The sequence below is a fragment of the Anolis carolinensis genome, unplaced genomic scaffold (genome assembly GCF_035594765.1).
Source record: "Anolis carolinensis isolate JA03-04 unplaced genomic scaffold, rAnoCar3.1.pri scaffold_8, whole genome shotgun sequence".
In the NCBI taxonomy this organism is placed as follows: domain Eukaryota; kingdom Metazoa; phylum Chordata; class Lepidosauria; order Squamata; family Dactyloidae; genus Anolis; species Anolis carolinensis.
In genome coordinates, this window is record NW_026943819.1 from 24,283,304 (window position 1) to 24,302,217 (window position 18,914).

The 18,914-nt window shown below is 38.9% G+C and overlaps 1 protein-coding gene across 1 annotated transcript in view; it reads left to right on the forward strand.

Annotated features, from left to right (window-relative positions):
- The first annotated feature begins 1,835 nt into the window (after positions 1–1,835).
- The window catches only part of jam3 (junctional adhesion molecule 3), a 37,712-nt gene continuing 20,633 nt past the window's right edge, over positions 1,836–18,914 (forward strand). The window contains exon 1 of the mRNA XM_062961348.1: positions 1,836–1,987. Coding sequence (XP_062817418.1) covers positions 1,933–1,987 — 55 coding nt within the window. The 5' untranslated portion in view covers positions 1,836–1,932. The remainder of the gene's footprint in view (positions 1,988–18,914) is intronic.

The window sequence follows — 18,914 nt, forward strand, 5'->3', positions numbered from 1 at the left end:
ATAATAATAATAATAATAATAATAATCCCCCCCGCAGGTGCCACCTTGACGTGGTGGTGGTGGTGGTGGGGGGGGGGGGCTTAACCATTCCGAGGATGCTGAGGGCTGTGCTGTGATTTTGTGATTTTGTGATATGAAATCCAGCATATCTATCTTGTTTGCTGTGTCATAATAAAATAATAATAATGATAATAATAATACAGTAGAGTCTCACTTATCCAACATAAACGGGCCGGCAGAACGTTGGATAAGCGAATATGTTGGATAATAAGGAGGCATTATGGAAAAGCCTATTAAACATCAAATTAGTTAATGATTTTACAAATTAAGCACCAAAACAAAATATTTTAAAACAAATTTGACAGAAAAAGTAGTTCAATATGCAGTACTGCTATGTAGTAATTACTGTATTTACGAATTTAGCACCAAAATATCCTGCTATATTCAAAACATTGACTATAAAAATGCGTTGGATAGTCCGGAACGTTGGATGAGCGAGTGTTGGATAAGTGAGACTCTACTGTAATAACAATAATGATGATGATGATGATTTTTTTTTTTTCCGTGTCAGGAGCAACTTGAGTTGCTTCTGGAGTGAGAGAATTGGCCGTCTGCAAGGACGTTGCCCAGGGGACGCCCAGATGTTTTGATGTTATTACCATCCTTGTGGGAGGCTTCTCTCATGTCCCCGCATGGAGCTGGAGCTGATAGAGGGAGCTCATCCACACTCTCCCCAGGTGGGATTCGAACCTGGCAGCTTTCAGGTCAGCAACCCAACCTTCAAGTCACTTAGTCCACTACGCCATCTGGGGGCTCCATGATGATGATGATGATGATTATTGTGTTGTCGAAGGCTTTCATGGCCGGGATCACAGGGTTGTTGTATGTCTTTCGGGCTGTGTGGCCATGTTCCAGAAGCATTCTCTCCTGACGTTTCGCCCACATCTATGGCAGGCATCCTCAGAGGTTGTGAGGTATGGAGAAAACTAAGCAAAGAGGTTAATATATATCTGTGGAAAGTCTAGGGTGAGAGAGGTCAGTGTGAATGTTGTGTAGTTAATCACTTTAATTAGCATTGAAAAGCTTATCTGCTGTCTTCTTCCTGCCTCTGGGGCATCCTTTGTTTAGAGTCGTTAACTGCCCTTGGTTGATTCATGTCTGGAAATCCTCTGTTTTCAGAGTACAGTAGAGGCTCACTTATCCAACACTCGCTTATCCAACGTTCTGGATTATCCAACGCATTTTTGTAGTTAATGTTTTCAATACATCATGATATTTTGGTGCTAAATTCATAAATACAGCAATTACTACATAGCATTACTGAGTATTGAACTACTTTTTCTGTCAAATTTGTTGTATAACATGATGTTTTGGTGCTTAATTTGTAAAATCATAACCTAATTTAATGTTTAGTAGGCTTTTCCTTAATCTCTCCTTATTATCCAACATATTCGCTTATCCAGCGTTCTGCCGGCCCGTTTACGTTGGATAAGCGAGACTCGACTGTATTGCTTTTTATTTACTGTTCTGATTTTTGAGTTTTTTAATACTGGTAGCCAGTTAGGGTTATTAAAACCCTATTATTATTATTATTATTATTATTATTATTATTATTATTATTATTATTATTATTATTATTATTATTATTGGAACCCAGTGGCCAATCTTTCCCGGTCCCTGCCCTGCTGAGATGCGGTTGCCGGGGCAACGAGAGCCCCAGCATCCCGGGTCGCTTAGCAACCGTTGCCCGGGCGCTGGAGCCTCGCCGGCGCAGCATCCGCCTCCTGCTGCTGCTGCTGCTGCTTCTGCTCCTCCTCTTTCTGCCTCGTTCCCTCCCTCGCTGCTTCCTCCCTTCCCTCTTTCTCTCTCCTCCCACCGGAGAAAGAGGCTGGGAGCCGGCCAGGCGGGGAATGCGCAAGTCCCATCCCCATCATGGCGCTCGGGCGGCGGGCGCTGCTCCTCCTTTGGCTCCTGTGCCCCTTGCTCCGTGAGTTGTTGTGGTGGTGATTATTTCCCCAGGGATTTGCCTTAGCAGAGGGTGGGGGGTCTCCTGGAGTTGGGAAGGGGCCCTTCCATAAGGCTCGAGGACGCCTCATTCAAGCCTGAGAGAAGAGAGAGTCTGGGGAGCAATATTGCCCAGCATTGTTCCCCATCAAGTTGGGAAACTGACTTGTCTTTCTAATGATGCGAAATGAGTCCTTTCTCACTCCAGTCATCATCTCCATCCTTATCAACCGGGAAGTTTTCTGAGACTATTGCAGGCATGGGCAAACTTTGGCCCTCCGGGTGTTTTGGACTTCAACTCCCACAATTCCTAACAGCCGGTAGGCTGTTAGGAATTGTGGGAGTTGAAGTCCAAAACACCCGGAGGGCCAAAGTTTGCCCATGCCTGCAACAGAGGCTATTGATGCTGCCTGTGGCTTTGGGCATTGGAGTTGTTTGCGTGATGTGTAGAGAAATAGTAAGAGAAACTTTCAAGCGAGCGGTGCTTACACAGTGCAAGCAGTGCATGTTTGCACAGAGATGTCCGTTTGATCATAATTTTTAAATTATATGACGGAAATGGCTTAGTGATGCTTGGATAAATGTCTAGGCGAATTATTATTATTATCCAGAAGTATTCTCTCCTGACATTTCGCCCACTTCTATGGCAGGCATCCTCAGAGGTTGTGAGGTATGCCTGCCATAGATGTGGGCGAAACGTCAGGAGAGAATACTTCTGGAACATGGCCACACAGCCCGAAAGACATACAACATCCCTGTGATCCCGGCCATGAAAGCCTTCGACAACATATTATTATTATTATTGTTATTATTATTGTTATTATTATTATTATTATTATTCTGGTGAAATAAGAGTATTGAGAAATGCAGTAATATATACAAATACAGTAAAGTCTCACTTATCCAAGCTAAATGGGCTGGCAGAACCTTGGATAAGCGAATATCTTGGATAATAAGGAGGGATTAAGGAAAAGCCTATTAAACATCAAAGTAGGTTATAATTTTACATATTAAGCACCAAAACATCATGTTATACAACAAATTTGACAGAAAAGGTAGTTCAATACACAGTAATGTTATGTTGTAATTACTGTATTTATGAATTAAGCACCAAAATATCACGATATATTGAAAACATTGACTACAAAACTGCTTTGGATAATCCAGAACCTTGGATAAGCGAGTCTTGGATAAGTGAGACTCTACTGTACATTGCTTTGCTGTGAGTTTTCTGGCTCTCTGGCTATGTATTGTTGAAGGCTTTCATTACCGGAATCACTGGGTTGCTGTGAGTCTTTTGGGCTGTCTGGCTATGTTCCAGAAGCATTCTCTCCTGACGTTTTGCCTGCATCTATGTCAGGCATCCTCAGAGGTTGTGTGGTCTGTTGGAAACTAGGAAAATGGGGTTTATATATCTAGGAAGTCCACGTTGGGGAAAATAACACTTCTCAGGAGAGAATGTTTCTAGAACATGGCCATACAGTCTGGAAAATTCACAGCAATCCAGTTATTCTGGCCATGAAAGCCTCAACAACACATACAAATACATTGTTGAAAAATTTAAAGGAATTGTGAATCTTGAGGTGATACATAAAGTCAAAATGCTTAGAGTTGTTTATATTAATGTTACTTCTGCTTATGTATAGATTTTAAATATATGTGCCCATATTGAGCAGAGACTGAAATGCAACTGCATAGGACGGAAGTATATTATAATATTTTAATAACTGCCTTTGCTTACGGAGGGGAGAGGTCAGTTGTGTTTATAATATTTTTTATTTACTTGCCTACTTTTTTAATGGATTGTTAGAGTTGATTTGTTAATTTTAATCAGGTGCAGGAGAGGGAATATTTGTGTTTGATTTTTTGGTTCTGTTTTAGTCCCTGTGTTTTTTCCCCATCTTGTTGGATTTTAGTTACATTTTTGAAAATTAATTATTAGTAATTATTAACAAATGCTCCCTCTATCCCCCTCCAGAGCCTCTTAGCGGACCGATATTTACTATTAGCTGACCCTGCTAATAGTCTGTATTTAATTTGTTTTTATTATAGCATGCTTTTAACTTGTTCTTTTATCTGACTTTTATGGGAACTGCGATTCCCCTTTTTGGGCACCTGTGCCCATTTCCATATATTCTGGTCATAGACCGTAATAAATTGCTGAGCTGACTGTATTAACAATATCATTATATATTATTGACTATATTATACTATAATTATTATTATTTAATAATATTATTATTTAATAATATTATTAAAATATAATAATTATATTAATATTAATATTAATACTAATAATAAACCAATAGGTCTTTGCTTCCCTAATGGGAACATGCTATCCCCCATCTTTCCAGAGAACGGGGGAATGAGGAATGTGTTGCTTGGCAAAAGCAGACAGATTGGATACTGGATCCTATTCACTTGGCAACAGAGAGAGCCATTGTTCGTTCCAGGAGCCCCGCACAAATGTTTGCAGCTTTAATTGCCAAAACATTTGCTAATTCCATTCGTGGAGGCTATTAATAAAGGCTTCAGGGAGGAGAGCAAATGAGGGGTGTGGGGAATGCAGGCTGGGGAGCTGGAAGCCTGTATTTGGGGTGTATTATTATTATTATTATTATCCAAAGTTCTTGTCTTCAGGGAGAACACGTAGCAGGGAGTAACGTAGCGTTTTTGACGTGGAAAATAAAGTTTCCTCTAAAGGTTATTGCTTGTATATTTCCAAGAAAATACAGAGATGTGTCTTGTAAGCAGTGGGGTCTTGTGTCATAACTATATTCAAGTTTCTTCGTCTGGAAAAAAGAAATATTTTTGTATGTGTTGGGAGGGTGGCATTTCATCATACTTGGATAATGCTAGGCTTTCTTATTCTAATTCTGGAAATATATTTTGTTTTATGACTTCCTCCTGTTTTAGACATGGATTTTTGTCTTTCTCTTGCGTCACCCCTTTCGAGCATGTAGACTAGCAATAGTTTAAAGGATAATTCAGTTTCCATCTGAATTTATATGTGTAGAGCAGACATCGGAGCCAACAAAGTATGAAATGTTGATTGATACCTGGCCGCTCTCTCCTTCCTTCCTTCCTTCCTTCCTTCCTTCCTTCCTTCCTTCCTTCCTTCCTTCCTTCCTTCCTTCCTTCCTTCCTTCCTCTGTGACTTAGTAACGAAAATGATTTATAATTAATCAGAGTTCTTTAATGGGTGCCTCTACAATGTAGAATTAATACCGTTTAATACAAATTCAACTGTCTTGCCTCAACGCTATGGAATTCTTGGAGTTCTAGTTTGATAAGGTCTTTATCCTTCTCTGCCAAAGAATGCTGGTGCTTTATCAGACTACAACTTCCTTGCTTTCATAGCATTGAGCCAAGGCAGTTATTCTGGTGTCAAACTGCATTCATTCTACAGTGTAGATGCACCTGAGTTTCCAATTGAAAACTTCAACTGATCTGGGGTATGCCTACCAAGTTACTTCTCCACCATATTAATTTCTGTTTTTTCCCTATTAATAATGCAGATAATTTTCCTTGACATTACCTCTTTAAGAGAAAATGTGGTACCAGAGATAGAAATAATGTGGGAAGAATAGAGGTATGTCCCTATATCGTATTCAGGGAGAGTTCATCTGGGTTTTTATTTACAGTTGACATTATTATTATTATTTTATTATGACACAGCAAACAAGATAGACATGCTGGATTTCATATCACAAAATCACAAGTCGAACATTTCCCAAGTGTCTAGGACTGTGTGATGTATTTTTGGATGATGCGCGCAGATCCCAGCAGGGTGGCCTTTTGCAGCTAGCAGATCGTAATTTTGTCAATGTCTATTGTTTCCAAATGCCGGCTGAGATCTTTTGGCACGGCACCCAATGTGCCCATCACCACCGGGACCACCTGCACTGGTTTCTGCCAGAGTCTTTGAAGTTCAATCTTGAGGTCCTGATAGCGGCTGAGTTTTTCCTGTTGTTTTTCGTTATTATTATTATTATTATTATTATTATTATTATTATTATTTACTTTATTTATACCCCTTCTTTCTCCCTGTGGGGACTCAAGGTGACTAACTATGTAGCCAGATCAGGAAAGCCTTGCATAAATAAACATAAATATTTTGAACTTATTGATACAGCAGACCACTTCCAAAATGCTTCCAGGGATTTATTTATTTATTTATTACAATATTTATATCCCGCCTTTCTCACCCAACAGGGGACTCAAGGCGGCTTACAATAAAACGCATATATAAAAATTATACAGTGCAATATAAATCAGTTAAAAAATATTATTACATCAGTATTCATAAAACACATTATAAAATACATTATAAAATAACTTTACGATTTCCAGTTCGTGAATTTTTTTTAACTTGGAGTGGGCAGCAGTTGAGGCAAGTATATCTTCTCCCCCACCCCTTTCACTCTAATTTACCTTTTACACAAACGGATTCCAGAGACGTTTCCTATTTACTTTGCCTTTTGTAGGCAGGCACATACTGCTATAGTAGGATCAGCAGCAAGCTCTATTGCATTGTTTCCTGCAGACATACTGCTGCAAGCCAGCAATTGGAAATCTATGACCCTATCTTCGCTGCCATTACAGTGTAAATTGAACTGGATTATATGGCAGTGTAGACTCATATACTCCAGTTCAGTGCAGTTCAATCTGCATTATGTGGCGGTGTAGATGTGGCATGTGTTTCTCTAGTTTTGCTTCCTTACCCTCTAAATGCTGTTAAACACCTTACAGCTAGACCAGGGGTCCCCAAACTAAGGCCCGGGGGCTGGATGCGGCCCATCGAAGCCATTTATCCGGCCCCCGCAGCACAAGGGCAGAAGGGGGTTGGGCTAAATGACCCAAGAAGTCACTTCTTCTCTTACAACCATTATATTATTATTATTATTATTATTATTATTATTATTATTATCATCATTATTATTATTAACATTGAGGCAGGATGGCCATATGTCAGGGATGCTTTGCTTGTGCTTTTGGTGCACAGAGGCAGATGGGGGTTGGACTAAATGTCCCAAGGGGTCTCTTCCAACCCTCTTTATTATTATTTTATTATGACACAGAAAACAAGATAGATATGCTGGATTTCATATCACAAAATCACAAGTTGAACACATCCCAAGTGTCTAGGACTGTGTGATGTATTTTCGGATGATGCACGCAGATCCCAATAGGGTGGCCTTTTGCAGTTGTCAGATCGTAATTTTGTCAATGTCTATTGTTTCCAAATGCCGGCTGACATCTTTTGGCATGGCACCCAGTGTGCCGATCACCACTGGGACCACCTGCACTGGTTTCTGCCAGACTCTTTGAGGTTCAATCTTATTTTGTTGTTATTATTATTATTATTATTATTATTATTACTATTATTACTATTAACATTGAGGTTGGGTGGTCATCCATCAGGGGTGCTTTGCTTGTGCTTTCGGTGCACAAAGGCAGAAAAGGATTCTACTCAATAGCCCAAAGGGTCTCTTCCAACCCTCTTTTTTATTGTTGTTGTTGTTGTTGTTATTATTATTATTATTATTTATTGCTCAGTGGCCAACTATAGTCCGGCCCTCCAACAGTCCGAAGGATCGTGAACTGGCCCCCTGTTTAAAAAGTTTGGGGACCCCTGAGCTAGACCAAGGACAAGGAAGAAAAGAACAGAAGCTGAGTAGGCAGAATACAACTTTGTAAAAAGTAGGTTCTTTGCCAAAGGCTGTTGTTCGCTGAGATATGCCTATACTTCTTTGTGGTTGTATCTGAACAGAATTCAGGATGCTTCCTTTAACTGATAGAAGCCGAAATGTCTAAAGAATCATCTCCTCCCACATGAAGCTGGCTATTATTTGATTATAGGTGGTTGAGAACAGACAGAGCTTTCATGGAATATGAAAATGCTTTCCAAGATATATTTATTCATTCCCAACACAACTATCAGGTTGAGAGTATCCTATTTTCCCAGATCTCTTTGGGTAAATAATACTAATTTTGGAGATACGTATTTGACATTCATCCAGTGCCACAACAAACTACAAACCCTAGGATTCCGTAGGACAGGGCCATGGCAGATAAGTTGGTATCAAACTGCTTTAATTTTGCGATGTGGATGATCTCTCAGTGCATTTCAATGGCTCAGCAGAGATTTTAACAACTTCCTCATCTCTCTTCAATTTAATATTGTACTTCAATGGATGTGTACTTGGGTTATAAATCCCAGATCATGAATATCAAAGTCAACATACCTAGAATTATCCAGTCAATGTATAGTTCTTTCCTTATAATTATAATTTAAGGGAGTGCCTTTTTAGCGGAAAATCTGGACCATGTTTACTGTACTCAAATAACCTAATTATGTGTCTGTTGGGCAACAATTTGCACATCTTATGAACCCACCCTCCTTGCAACAATTTAGGCTGGGACAGATATAATCCCATGTCTTGCTAAAATAGTTGGGAGTCCTGGAATTCTCTGGGGCCACAAATAGGTTTTGCGTCTACAAAGGCCTTTTTGTCAGAGGCATATTTCTCATAACCCCCTCCTTTTAAAGATATAACATCCAGTTGTCTCTCTAGCAAACAAGTGCTCGAAGCCAGCTGTCTGAGCCTGCGGTATAGTTGTAGGGTTATGGATTTTGGGCTTCGAAGGCTCCTAAATTGGAAAGTGAATGATATGAATGCCACACGTGTTGTAACTGCTGGGCAATAAAAATGGCAATCCCATCCAAGTTTGTCAGAGTGGGATACAATTTGGTGTAAGTCCACCACAGCTTGGAAAATTAGCTTTTTGGGTTGACATCCCCTGCAGAAGTGGGTCTTATCCCCAAATCCAACATTTCCAATCTTGGAAACTAAGTATGGCTTGGAAAAGATGCTTTTTTGGGGATGGCAACTCCTCGTGCTCCCCATATACCGTATATACTCGAGTATAAGCTGACCCGAATATAAGTCAAGGCACCTAATTTTACCACAAAAAAACCTGGGAAAACATTGACTCCAGTATAAGCCGAGGATTGCAAATTTCAGAAATAAAAATAGATACCAATAAAATTACATTAATTGAAGCATCAGTAGGTTAAATGTTTTTGAATATTTACATAAAGCTCAAATTTAAGATAAGACTGTCCAACTCTGATCAAATCATTATTCTCATCTTCTTCAATGTAAATGTGCTTATGTATCCTTTTTAATAATAATAGAGTAAAATAATACATGTAATAATAATAATAATAATAAATACAGAAAAATAATACTTGTAATAATAAATAGAGTAAAATAATAAATGCAATAATAATAAGATCAGAGTGAAATAATAAATGAATTAATAATAATAATAAAAATAGAGTAAAATAAATGTAATAATACCAATAATACCAATAATAATAGAGAAAAATAATAAATGTACCATATATTCTCGAGTATAAGCTGACCCCAATATAAGCCAACCAGGACTTTCACCCGAGTATAAGCCGAGGGGGGCCTTTTCAGTCTTAAAAAAAGGGCTGAAAAACTAGGCTTATACTCAAGTATATACAGTAGTTAAAAATGCAGAATTTCCAAAAATCTGAAATTCAGCAGAATTTCTTAGGCAAGGTCTGGTGTCTCTTATCCAGCATTAAATCACCAGTAACTTCTCCATCAGACCGTAAGAGAAGCATCTGCGTGTCTCCCCCTCCCTTCATGTCCAGTTTACAGCTGTTGGCAAAGAATGTGTGATATTAGCAAGCTGCTTCTCGCTGTCGACATTTATCACAACTGTTTTTGTGGCTGAAGTGCTTTTTGGTTCATGTAAAGAGGTGTGTGTGTATGCTTGTGTGTGGGCTTCTTTGAATGTGCGTTGAAAGCCAAAGTTGGGGAGCTGGCACTGACCTTCGGATTCCTTTCTTTTTCTGACCTGTTAATTTGTGTTACCCAGGATTAATAGCACATTTCTTTCATCCCAGGCATAGTGTGTTCACTGCCTTGGTGACCCTGTCTGTGTGCTTTGAACTAAGAATAAGATATGGGTTGCTAACAACAACAACAACAAAACTATAGTTTTTTGAAATTTGTCTCCAATTCTGTGTGGTTCATTTGGGGTAAATGTGAATAATTTCTGGGGTCCAAAGAATCGCAATTAAGATGTATCTCAGGCATCTTCCACACAGCTGTATAAAATCCACATTGAATTGGATTATATGGTAGTGTGGACTCTCATAACCCAGTTCAAAGCAGATATTGTGGATTATCTGCCTTGATATTATATGGTTATGTGGAAGGGCCCTCGGCTAAAAAAAGGCCCCATCTATGTTCCTATATAATGCAGTTCAATGCAGTTAAGCTGTGTTATGTGAGTCTACACTGACCACAATTCAGCTTCAAACCGCATTATATGACAATGTATATGGAGCTGTTGTGGACGTATATTTGGGTATGACTTTATTAACACAGTCATTGTTACCAAAGCAAAAATATCATGGAAAGAATACGAGTAGATTCCTACGCCACAAGAAATAAGAGTAGTTGAACACTTTCCAAGTTTTCTTTTAACCAGTCTTTGCTTTTCTTATGATTTCCATTTTGGTGCCCAGATGACTCCTAGATCTGTGCTTTTTAAATATAGCTATAAAGCTGTAAGGGGCGCTTAGAGGGATTTGGTGAAATAGGCAATCTGCTTTCCCTTTCTCTCCTGTTTTGTTTTTCTCGCATGTTTTGGGAAGACATTCTGGAGGCAGCTGCTGTTAACGTTGCTTGGCTCCAAGAGATCGGCTGGAGTGCCATCTCATTCCTTCCCAGCCAAATCTTTATTTAGTTATTTACTGCAAACATGCTTCTGCAACCTGGCATTGAAGGTCTGTGTTTTTCCAGTCTTCTTTCACAATCCTCCCAGTGCTTCCCAGGATTCCCAGTTAGACAGAGGACGTGCTCCCTTATGGCAGAGTTACCCATTGTTGGGGCTCTTTATTGCCATGTTTGCACTGATGGAGTATCCTAGAAAGCATCTGACAATGCTGTGCTGTTGAAAATTGCAGGCAAAAGTTGGAAAAGTTTTAAGTTATTTAGAGAATTGGCTTGCTGTAGTAGTCTGAGTGTTGGACTATATCTCTGGAGACCTGAGTTTAGTTTTCTGCTTATCCATGGAAACCCACTGGATGACCTTGGGTGAGTCACATACTCTCAGCACACACTTATAACAACACCAGAGGCACTCCAAGTGGCCAGCTACTGGTTAAAGGACATTTAGTATAATGCCAAGTTTGTAAACTTTGTTTGTGTTTTCAGATACATTACAACTTGTACCCTCAGTTTGCTTCTGACACGATAAATAAATACATAAGCACAGGGGCCGGGCTGTGGCGCAGCTGGCTAGTAACCAGCTGCTATAAATCACTACTGACCGAGAGGTCATGAGTTCGAAGCCCGGGTCGGGTTAAGCCTCCGACCATTAAAAAAAAAAATAGCCCCGGCTTGCTGTTGACCTAGCAACCCCGAAAGACAGTTGCATCTGTCAAGTAGGGAAAATTTAGGTACGCTTTATGCGGGAGGCTAATTTAACTAATCTACAACACCATAAAACTGCTCACAAGGAAAAGAATGAGGAAGAACAGCCACCAATGGACGGTGAAGCAACAGCTCCCCCTGTGGCCGGAATCGTGAAGCTGGAAAGATGTTAAAAATGCCTCTGTGTCTGTCTAAAACTGAATGTTGTTTGTCTGTTGGCATTGAATGTTTGCCATATATGTGTTCATTGTAATCCGCCCTGAGTCCCCTTCGGGGTGAGAAGGGCGGAATATAAATACTGTAAATAAATAAATAAAACCCCTGATAGGGTTGACTAAGGGTCACCATCAGTCAGAAATAGTTCGAAGACAGACAACAAGAAGTTACAAAGTTCAATTGTGGCAGGAGAGCCAACCTTCCCATTAGGCAAAATGAAATCCTTTCCAGGTAGCTGGTGCTTGAGGTGAGATAGGAGATGGGATGTTGGAGAGCAAAGGTCTATGTGCCATGTACGTTGCTCTATTTCCCATGCACCCAAGCTGAGAATCCTTTCCCATTGCGGAACACGATCCAGGTGCCACTTCTCTTTGGGTTTGGTACATGGAAATGGCGACAGGGCTTAAGCTTTGTTTTAGCCTCAGGTCTTCCATCACTGATCTTGCCATTGAGTAAACTCCTTCTCAGCTGCCGAAAGGACATCAGGATGGTCGGGAACACAGTTTGAAAAACCACTGGCCTAGAACAATGGCAAGTTGTTTCTGCTAGCCTTTGCTCTTTAGCAAATTGTATCTCTTGCTTTGGCGTTCAGGGCAATCCCCTTTTCTTTTTGTGCATGCCTGTTGAGGCAGAACGGGATAACGCTGCCATAAATTTAGAAGCAGCATTTCACAGCTGGTTGCACCCGTGCCAGAGCGGACCCAAGGAATGCCTGTGAACTTTTTTCCCTTTCTTTCCAGAGCAGAGCAGAACTGGGGGGAAAGAAAGGACAGACAAATTTCAATGGCTATCCACTGCTGAAACATTTGCCCTAATATTGTAAGAAATGCTCATGTTTCTCTTTTTATCTGGCAACCTCCTCTCTCGTTCCGCCTTATACATCAAACAAATAGTGTCTGGAGACTTGTTGAGCAGTCATAGGCCATAAAAGCAGATGATGCCAAAACATAATTGATTCACACTGGTAGGTTCTCAATCAGAAAGATAAAAAATATTGGCTTGTAATATTTTTTACAAGTGATGGCTGTGTGTTTGTTTGGATTGATGCTAACCTGTTTCCATTTATGGCCGCAAATTATATATAGACCTATTGGCTGAATTGGTAAAACAAAATAAACAGCATAGGAATGGACTTATTAGAGTGGTGTCTTGTTATGCCCTCTCATTGAGAATTATTATATCATCTCACTGAAATAATCTTCTTAATATGTTTAGGTGCCTTATTTTCTTAAGTCGATGGCCACCTTTGGACTCGTGCACCAAAGGAAACATTAGGCTGACAGGGATATAGATTACACAGTACGGAATGAGGGCAGAAAAAATTATTCATGAAGAAGGAGATAATCCCCCAAATACATTTTATACAATCCCGCTAGCCTTGTGTTTATTATAATCCCATTTTATTAAATACGAACAATCCACAGAATTGACAAATGGATGTGGGCTTTTTTACACGTTGGGAATGCAGTGTCGCAGCAGCTTTGGGGACCCCTTTGCGTCACAGGATTGGGAAATCCTGAGTGGATTTTCCACGCTTTCTGTCCCTTCAAGCAGCCGCACATCTCAAATGCAATGTGACAATGCAATTGTTTGTGGTTATGATTAGTAGGATTACTGAGTTATATAGGTAAGGGTAAATTATATATTTTATTTTAATTTATTTTATATTTTTATTGAAGTTTTACCTTATAAGATAGAGTAAATTAACATCGAAAGAGTGAGAACATTTGATTGTATAGAAAGTAGGAAAACTGAGATTTAAAAAGGATCAAAAAGGGAGAGAGAGAGAGAGAGAGAGAGAGAGAGAGAAACCAAAAACCAAAAACAAAGCTAAAATGTTCATATTTATATAAAAAAGAAAAAGAAATCTGAACAAATGGCGATATAAAAATGTAAAAGTACTTGGCAAAGAAACACACCAAAAAGCAAAAGCAAAAAGCATTAGCACTGGCATTAAACACTTCAAATAAAATCGCTAGGTTAGAAGCAGCTGACATTGGTAATATTCTAACAAAGAACTGCCAAAAACTGTTATAGTTAAACTGGACAATCATTGTTGTTCCAGTACGACAGTTGGAAAATAAAATAATAATAATAATAATAATAATAATAATAATAATAATGATAATAATAATTCAAGATTGAACTTCAAAGACTCTGGCAGAAACCAGTACAGGTGGTCCCGGTGGTGATGGGCACACTGGGTGCTGTGCCAAAAGATCTCAGCCGGCATTTGGAAACAATAGACATTGACAAAATCACCATCTGCCAACTGCAAAAGGCCACCCTACTGGGATCTGCACACATCATCAGAAAATACATCACACAGTCCTAGACACTTGGGAAGTGTTCGACTTGTGGTTTTGCGAAACGAAATCCAGCATATCTATCTTGTTTGCTGTGCCATACAACGTCGTTGTGTTGATAATAATAATAATAATAATAATAATAATAATAATAATAATAATAGTAGTAGTAGTAATACTAATAGTCAGGATTTCCAAGCAGTATGTCATCACTTGGTTCTTTTATTTTCTTGATTTTTATTTTATTTTATTAATTCATTAGAATTTGGATTGTGTGGGGGTTGGAGTCTCATGGTTGTACTGTCAGTCCTACACATTTGCAGCTTTAATTAGCAAATTTGATTAATATATTCTCTCCATTCATGGTTTTCAAACTCCCATGAGGGTTCCATAGTGTGTTTTGTGCTCAAGTTTGTTCAAATTCTAAAAAATAAGTGTAAAAGGAGAAAAAAGACCTGCAGCCTGAGAATCCCTCCCGACCAATCTGTATGCAAGTTGTCTCCATATCTGAATCTCATCCTTCTCCCTTGTGGATCTCCTTCCTCACCAATGCTGACCGCGACTGTTGCAGACACAGTGACTGTAGTCAGTCTGTCATCTGGTGGCCCTGTTTCTGGTGACAAGCCTCTCCCTGCATTATGCTGGTCCTTGGATGACCGACACGCAGTCTGCCTCTGGAGATGCATTTGAAGCCTTAACAGACTAGGAGAGCCTGCCAGAGCTTACATTTTGCAAGCATAGCCTTTGAGAGACCGGGGTCATCTTTGGACCACAATGAAGCAGCAGAATAGGGCGTCTTATGGGTCCATAAATACCTATTCAGCAGGAATAAACGCCAGATACCTGGCAAGTAGCTGGGGCTGAGATGGAAGAAAGTTAGGGGCCACTAGGATCATAAAGAAAAGGACTCTGGAGATGAGGAGCACAATGAGTAATACATCGGGGAAAGGACTAATTAACTACAGTAGAGTCTCACTTATCCAACACTCACTTATCCAATGTTCTGGATTATTCAAGGCATTTTTGTAGTTCGTGTTTTCAATACATTGTGATATTTTGGTGCTAAATTCGTAAATACAGTAATTACTCCGTAGCATTACTGCATATTGAACTACTTTTTCTGTTAAATTTGTTGTATAACATGATGTTTTGGTGCTTAATTTGTAAAATCATAATCTAATTTGATGTTTAATAGGCTTTTCCTTAATAATAATAAATAATAATAATAAACTTTATTTATACCCCGCCACCATCTCCCCAACGGGGACTCGGGGCGGCTTACATGGGGCCATGCCCAGAACAATACAATATAACAAAATATAATAGAACAACAAATCATAGCACGTTAAACACCACAATAAAAGAAATACACTACATTAAACAAGATCAAAAGAACAATAAAACCAAGGGCAGGCCACATGAACACTAGGTTAAAGCTCAGGGTGAGAAAGGAAGTAGGAGTAAAAACCACAGAGGGCAGGGTCATAAAGTGGCGGTGCAATCTGGTGCAATAATCCCTCATTATCCAACATATTCGCTTATCCAATGTTCTGCTGGCCTGTTTATGTTGGATAAGTGAGACTCTACTGTATATTAATTGTAAAGATTTTTTTTGGTAACGGAATGAATAGAAATGTAATAAAAATGTAATTAATAATAATAAAACAGGAACCACTTTGGTCTTAGCCAAGAAGGAAAAAGGGGGTAACAATAACAACAACAGCAACAGTTAAGATAACTCCAAGGGTATAAATTCATATGAAGAGATGTATTAGACAAGGTAGAGAGGTACATTGTCCCTAATTCTGTGTATTTTTTTCAATCAATTTATTAATTAATTATGGTAATTAAATGATGATGATGATGATGATGATTATACCCCACTTTTTTCCCCACAAAAAAAGTAAAGCGGCTATATATCCAAAATACACCTTTTTCAAATGGCCTCTCAAGCTTCAATTGCTTTTGTTCGCTCATGCAGGGCCTCTCTGACCTACTTGTTTCATCGCACATGTATTAGTTTTGATTAAAAAGTTTGCTGAAACATGTCGAACTGCTTTATTGTTTTGTAGAGGAACCTATTCCTATCCTTTCCATGCTATTTCTGACTCTGGTACCAAATTTTCTGTTAGAAGACAATGCTTGAGAACACATGGGCTTCATTAATTGAGATGTGCTATTCCATTGTCAGTGTCAAAATATGATTCAGCTTCTGGTCGGATTGTTGTTGTTGCTGCTGCTGTTGTTTTGTTAGAATTGTTTCAGTACCGTCTTTCATTTTGCCTGAATGTTGAAGTGTTTTGCTATAATACCACAATGCATCGAAATAATCCAATCAAAACAGAATAATACATAATAAAAAGGGGCTTCAAAATAGCACGTGGCCAATACTACCGTAACTTATTTTGGTGTCTTATTGGTAATATTGCTCTACTCTTTCATATTTCAATCATTAAAATGGGCCAGAGTGGAGGTCAGAAAAACGATATATACAGGTATATGTATACTTGTGGTAAACAATATGCACTTGTGGTTTTCTTTGCTTTTTTGTGGTTTTCTAAAAATCCCATTAATGGCTGGCTGTGTGTTTTGAGTTCTTGCTTCAATGCAAAAGGCAGAATGTGTAAATTCATTTTATACAGTTACAAATAGCATCCAAGTACAGTAGAGTCTCACTTATCCAACACTCGCTTATCCAACGTTCTGTATTATCCAACGCATTTTTGTAGTCAATGTTTTCAATATATCGTGATATTTTGGTGCTAAATTCATAAATACAGTAATTACTACATAGTATTACTGCGTATTGAACTACATTTTCTGCCAAATTTGTTGTCTAACAAGATGTTTTGGTGCTTCATTTGTAAAATAATAACCTAATTTGATGTTTAATAGGCTTTTCCTTAAAGCCTCCTTATTATCCAACATATTCGCTTATCCAACATTCTGCTGGCCCATTTATGTTGGATAAGTGAGACTCTACTGTAATTGCACCATATGCTTTTTTGCCTGGGGCTCTTTTTGGGTATTAAAATGTACTATTCTATCTATATGTCAGTTGTGATAGAAAACTCACCTGTCTAAGACGTACAGAGGACACTTTTAAGTACAATGGTTCCTTGGTATCCACTGGGAATTGGTTCCAGAACTTCAAAATCTATGGATGTATAAGGGTGTAGTAAAATGTGTCCCTTATATAAATAGCAAAATCAAGGTTTCCTTTTGGATTTTTTAAAAATATTTTCAAACAGTGGTTGTTTAAATCTGTGCATGCAGAATCCGTGGATATGGAGGGCTGATTTATTAGCTGTGCCGAAGCACAGCTAATAAATCAGCCCTCCATATCCACGGATTTTAGGTGCATCTTCCTCCGTCTTGCATCACAGGCTGTACCTGCCAAAACTTTCCTCTCTTGCAAAGCGATTAGCAGTACAGAAGGCCCGGTCTCCTTTACATCTGGTCACCCAATTACTCGATGAGATTACCCCAGATTGACCAGATTAAACAGAATGCTTCCACATCTTCTGTGGCTCTGCGGCTGATTTCTCTGTCTGCTTGATGACAGCCGGGAAACTCATTTGTGAGCCTCCCTGAAGACAATTTCAGGCCGAACGGCCAATATATGTTTAATAATAGTATCGCTGGAACACCCTGGGGATGGCATGCGAGGTAAACCCTGTCTTGTCTAAATGCTATTAAAAGATGCTCGGCAATGCAATAATACCAAATATAGCATCCCTACATTAGAAGAAATGAATACTGGATTATACAAGTCAAAGTCTTGTTGGAAGCAGATGCCTTGTTTCGGGACGTGCCTTCAAGTTGCTGTCGGTTTATGGGGATCCCATGAATTTCACAGGGTTTTCTTAGACAAGGAAGGCTTTGGACCTTGAGAAAAGAAAAGCATTGGAAAGCAATGAAGGATGTTTGTGAATATTGTTGACCCTCCTTGGATTCTACACCTATGGATTCAACCATCCATGGCTTGAATATATATATACAGTAGAGTCTCATTTATCCAGCACTCGCTTATCCAACATTCTGGATTATCCAACACATTTTTGTAGTCAATGTTTTCAATACATTGTGATATTTTGGTGCTAAATTTGTAAATACAGTAATTACTATATAGCATTACTGCATATTGAACTACTTTTTCTGTCAAATTTGTTGTATAACATGATGTTTTGGTGCTTAATTTGTAAAATCATAACCTAATTGGATGTTTAATAGGCTTTTCCTTAATCCCTCCTTATTATCCAAGATATTCGCTTATCCAAGCTTCTGCCGGCCCGTTTAGCTTGGATAAGTGAGACTCTACTGTATTATTATTCCCTCTATCACAGACATATATTCCCTTATCACAATTTTTTAAAAACTCTACATATTGCATGTCAAGCTATTTATATTTGGAACAGTTTACAAACCAAACTAGACCTCAGTCTTCTTAATCCAGTGAAAATGCAGAAAACTGAATAGGGTTCGCAATTATCTGTGGGTTCAGCTAGCCACACTAAATCTGGGAACATATTCCCTGAAGATACAGGGGTTCATATTGTAGATGAACGTAGCAAATCTTTCCTGTTAGTTGTTCCGAGCAGCTGGCATTTAATGCTACAAAATCCCCTGCATTTCAAAATTCTGTTTACATTTGAGTCACAGATTACAATGCAGGCGCATACAAAGTGATTTGCACACATTTTACGAGGAAAAGTAAAATAAATACTGGCGCTAGAGGAACACAGCTTAGGCAATTCAGTGTATTATTGAGATGGCTGCCAAGATTTTTAAAAGTCATGCGAATGCTAAGGGTTTGGGATACACACACACACACACAAAAGCGCTAATTTTAACCAGGGTTGCAGATGAGCTACCGAACAAGAACCCAGAGAGAGGGACAAATGTG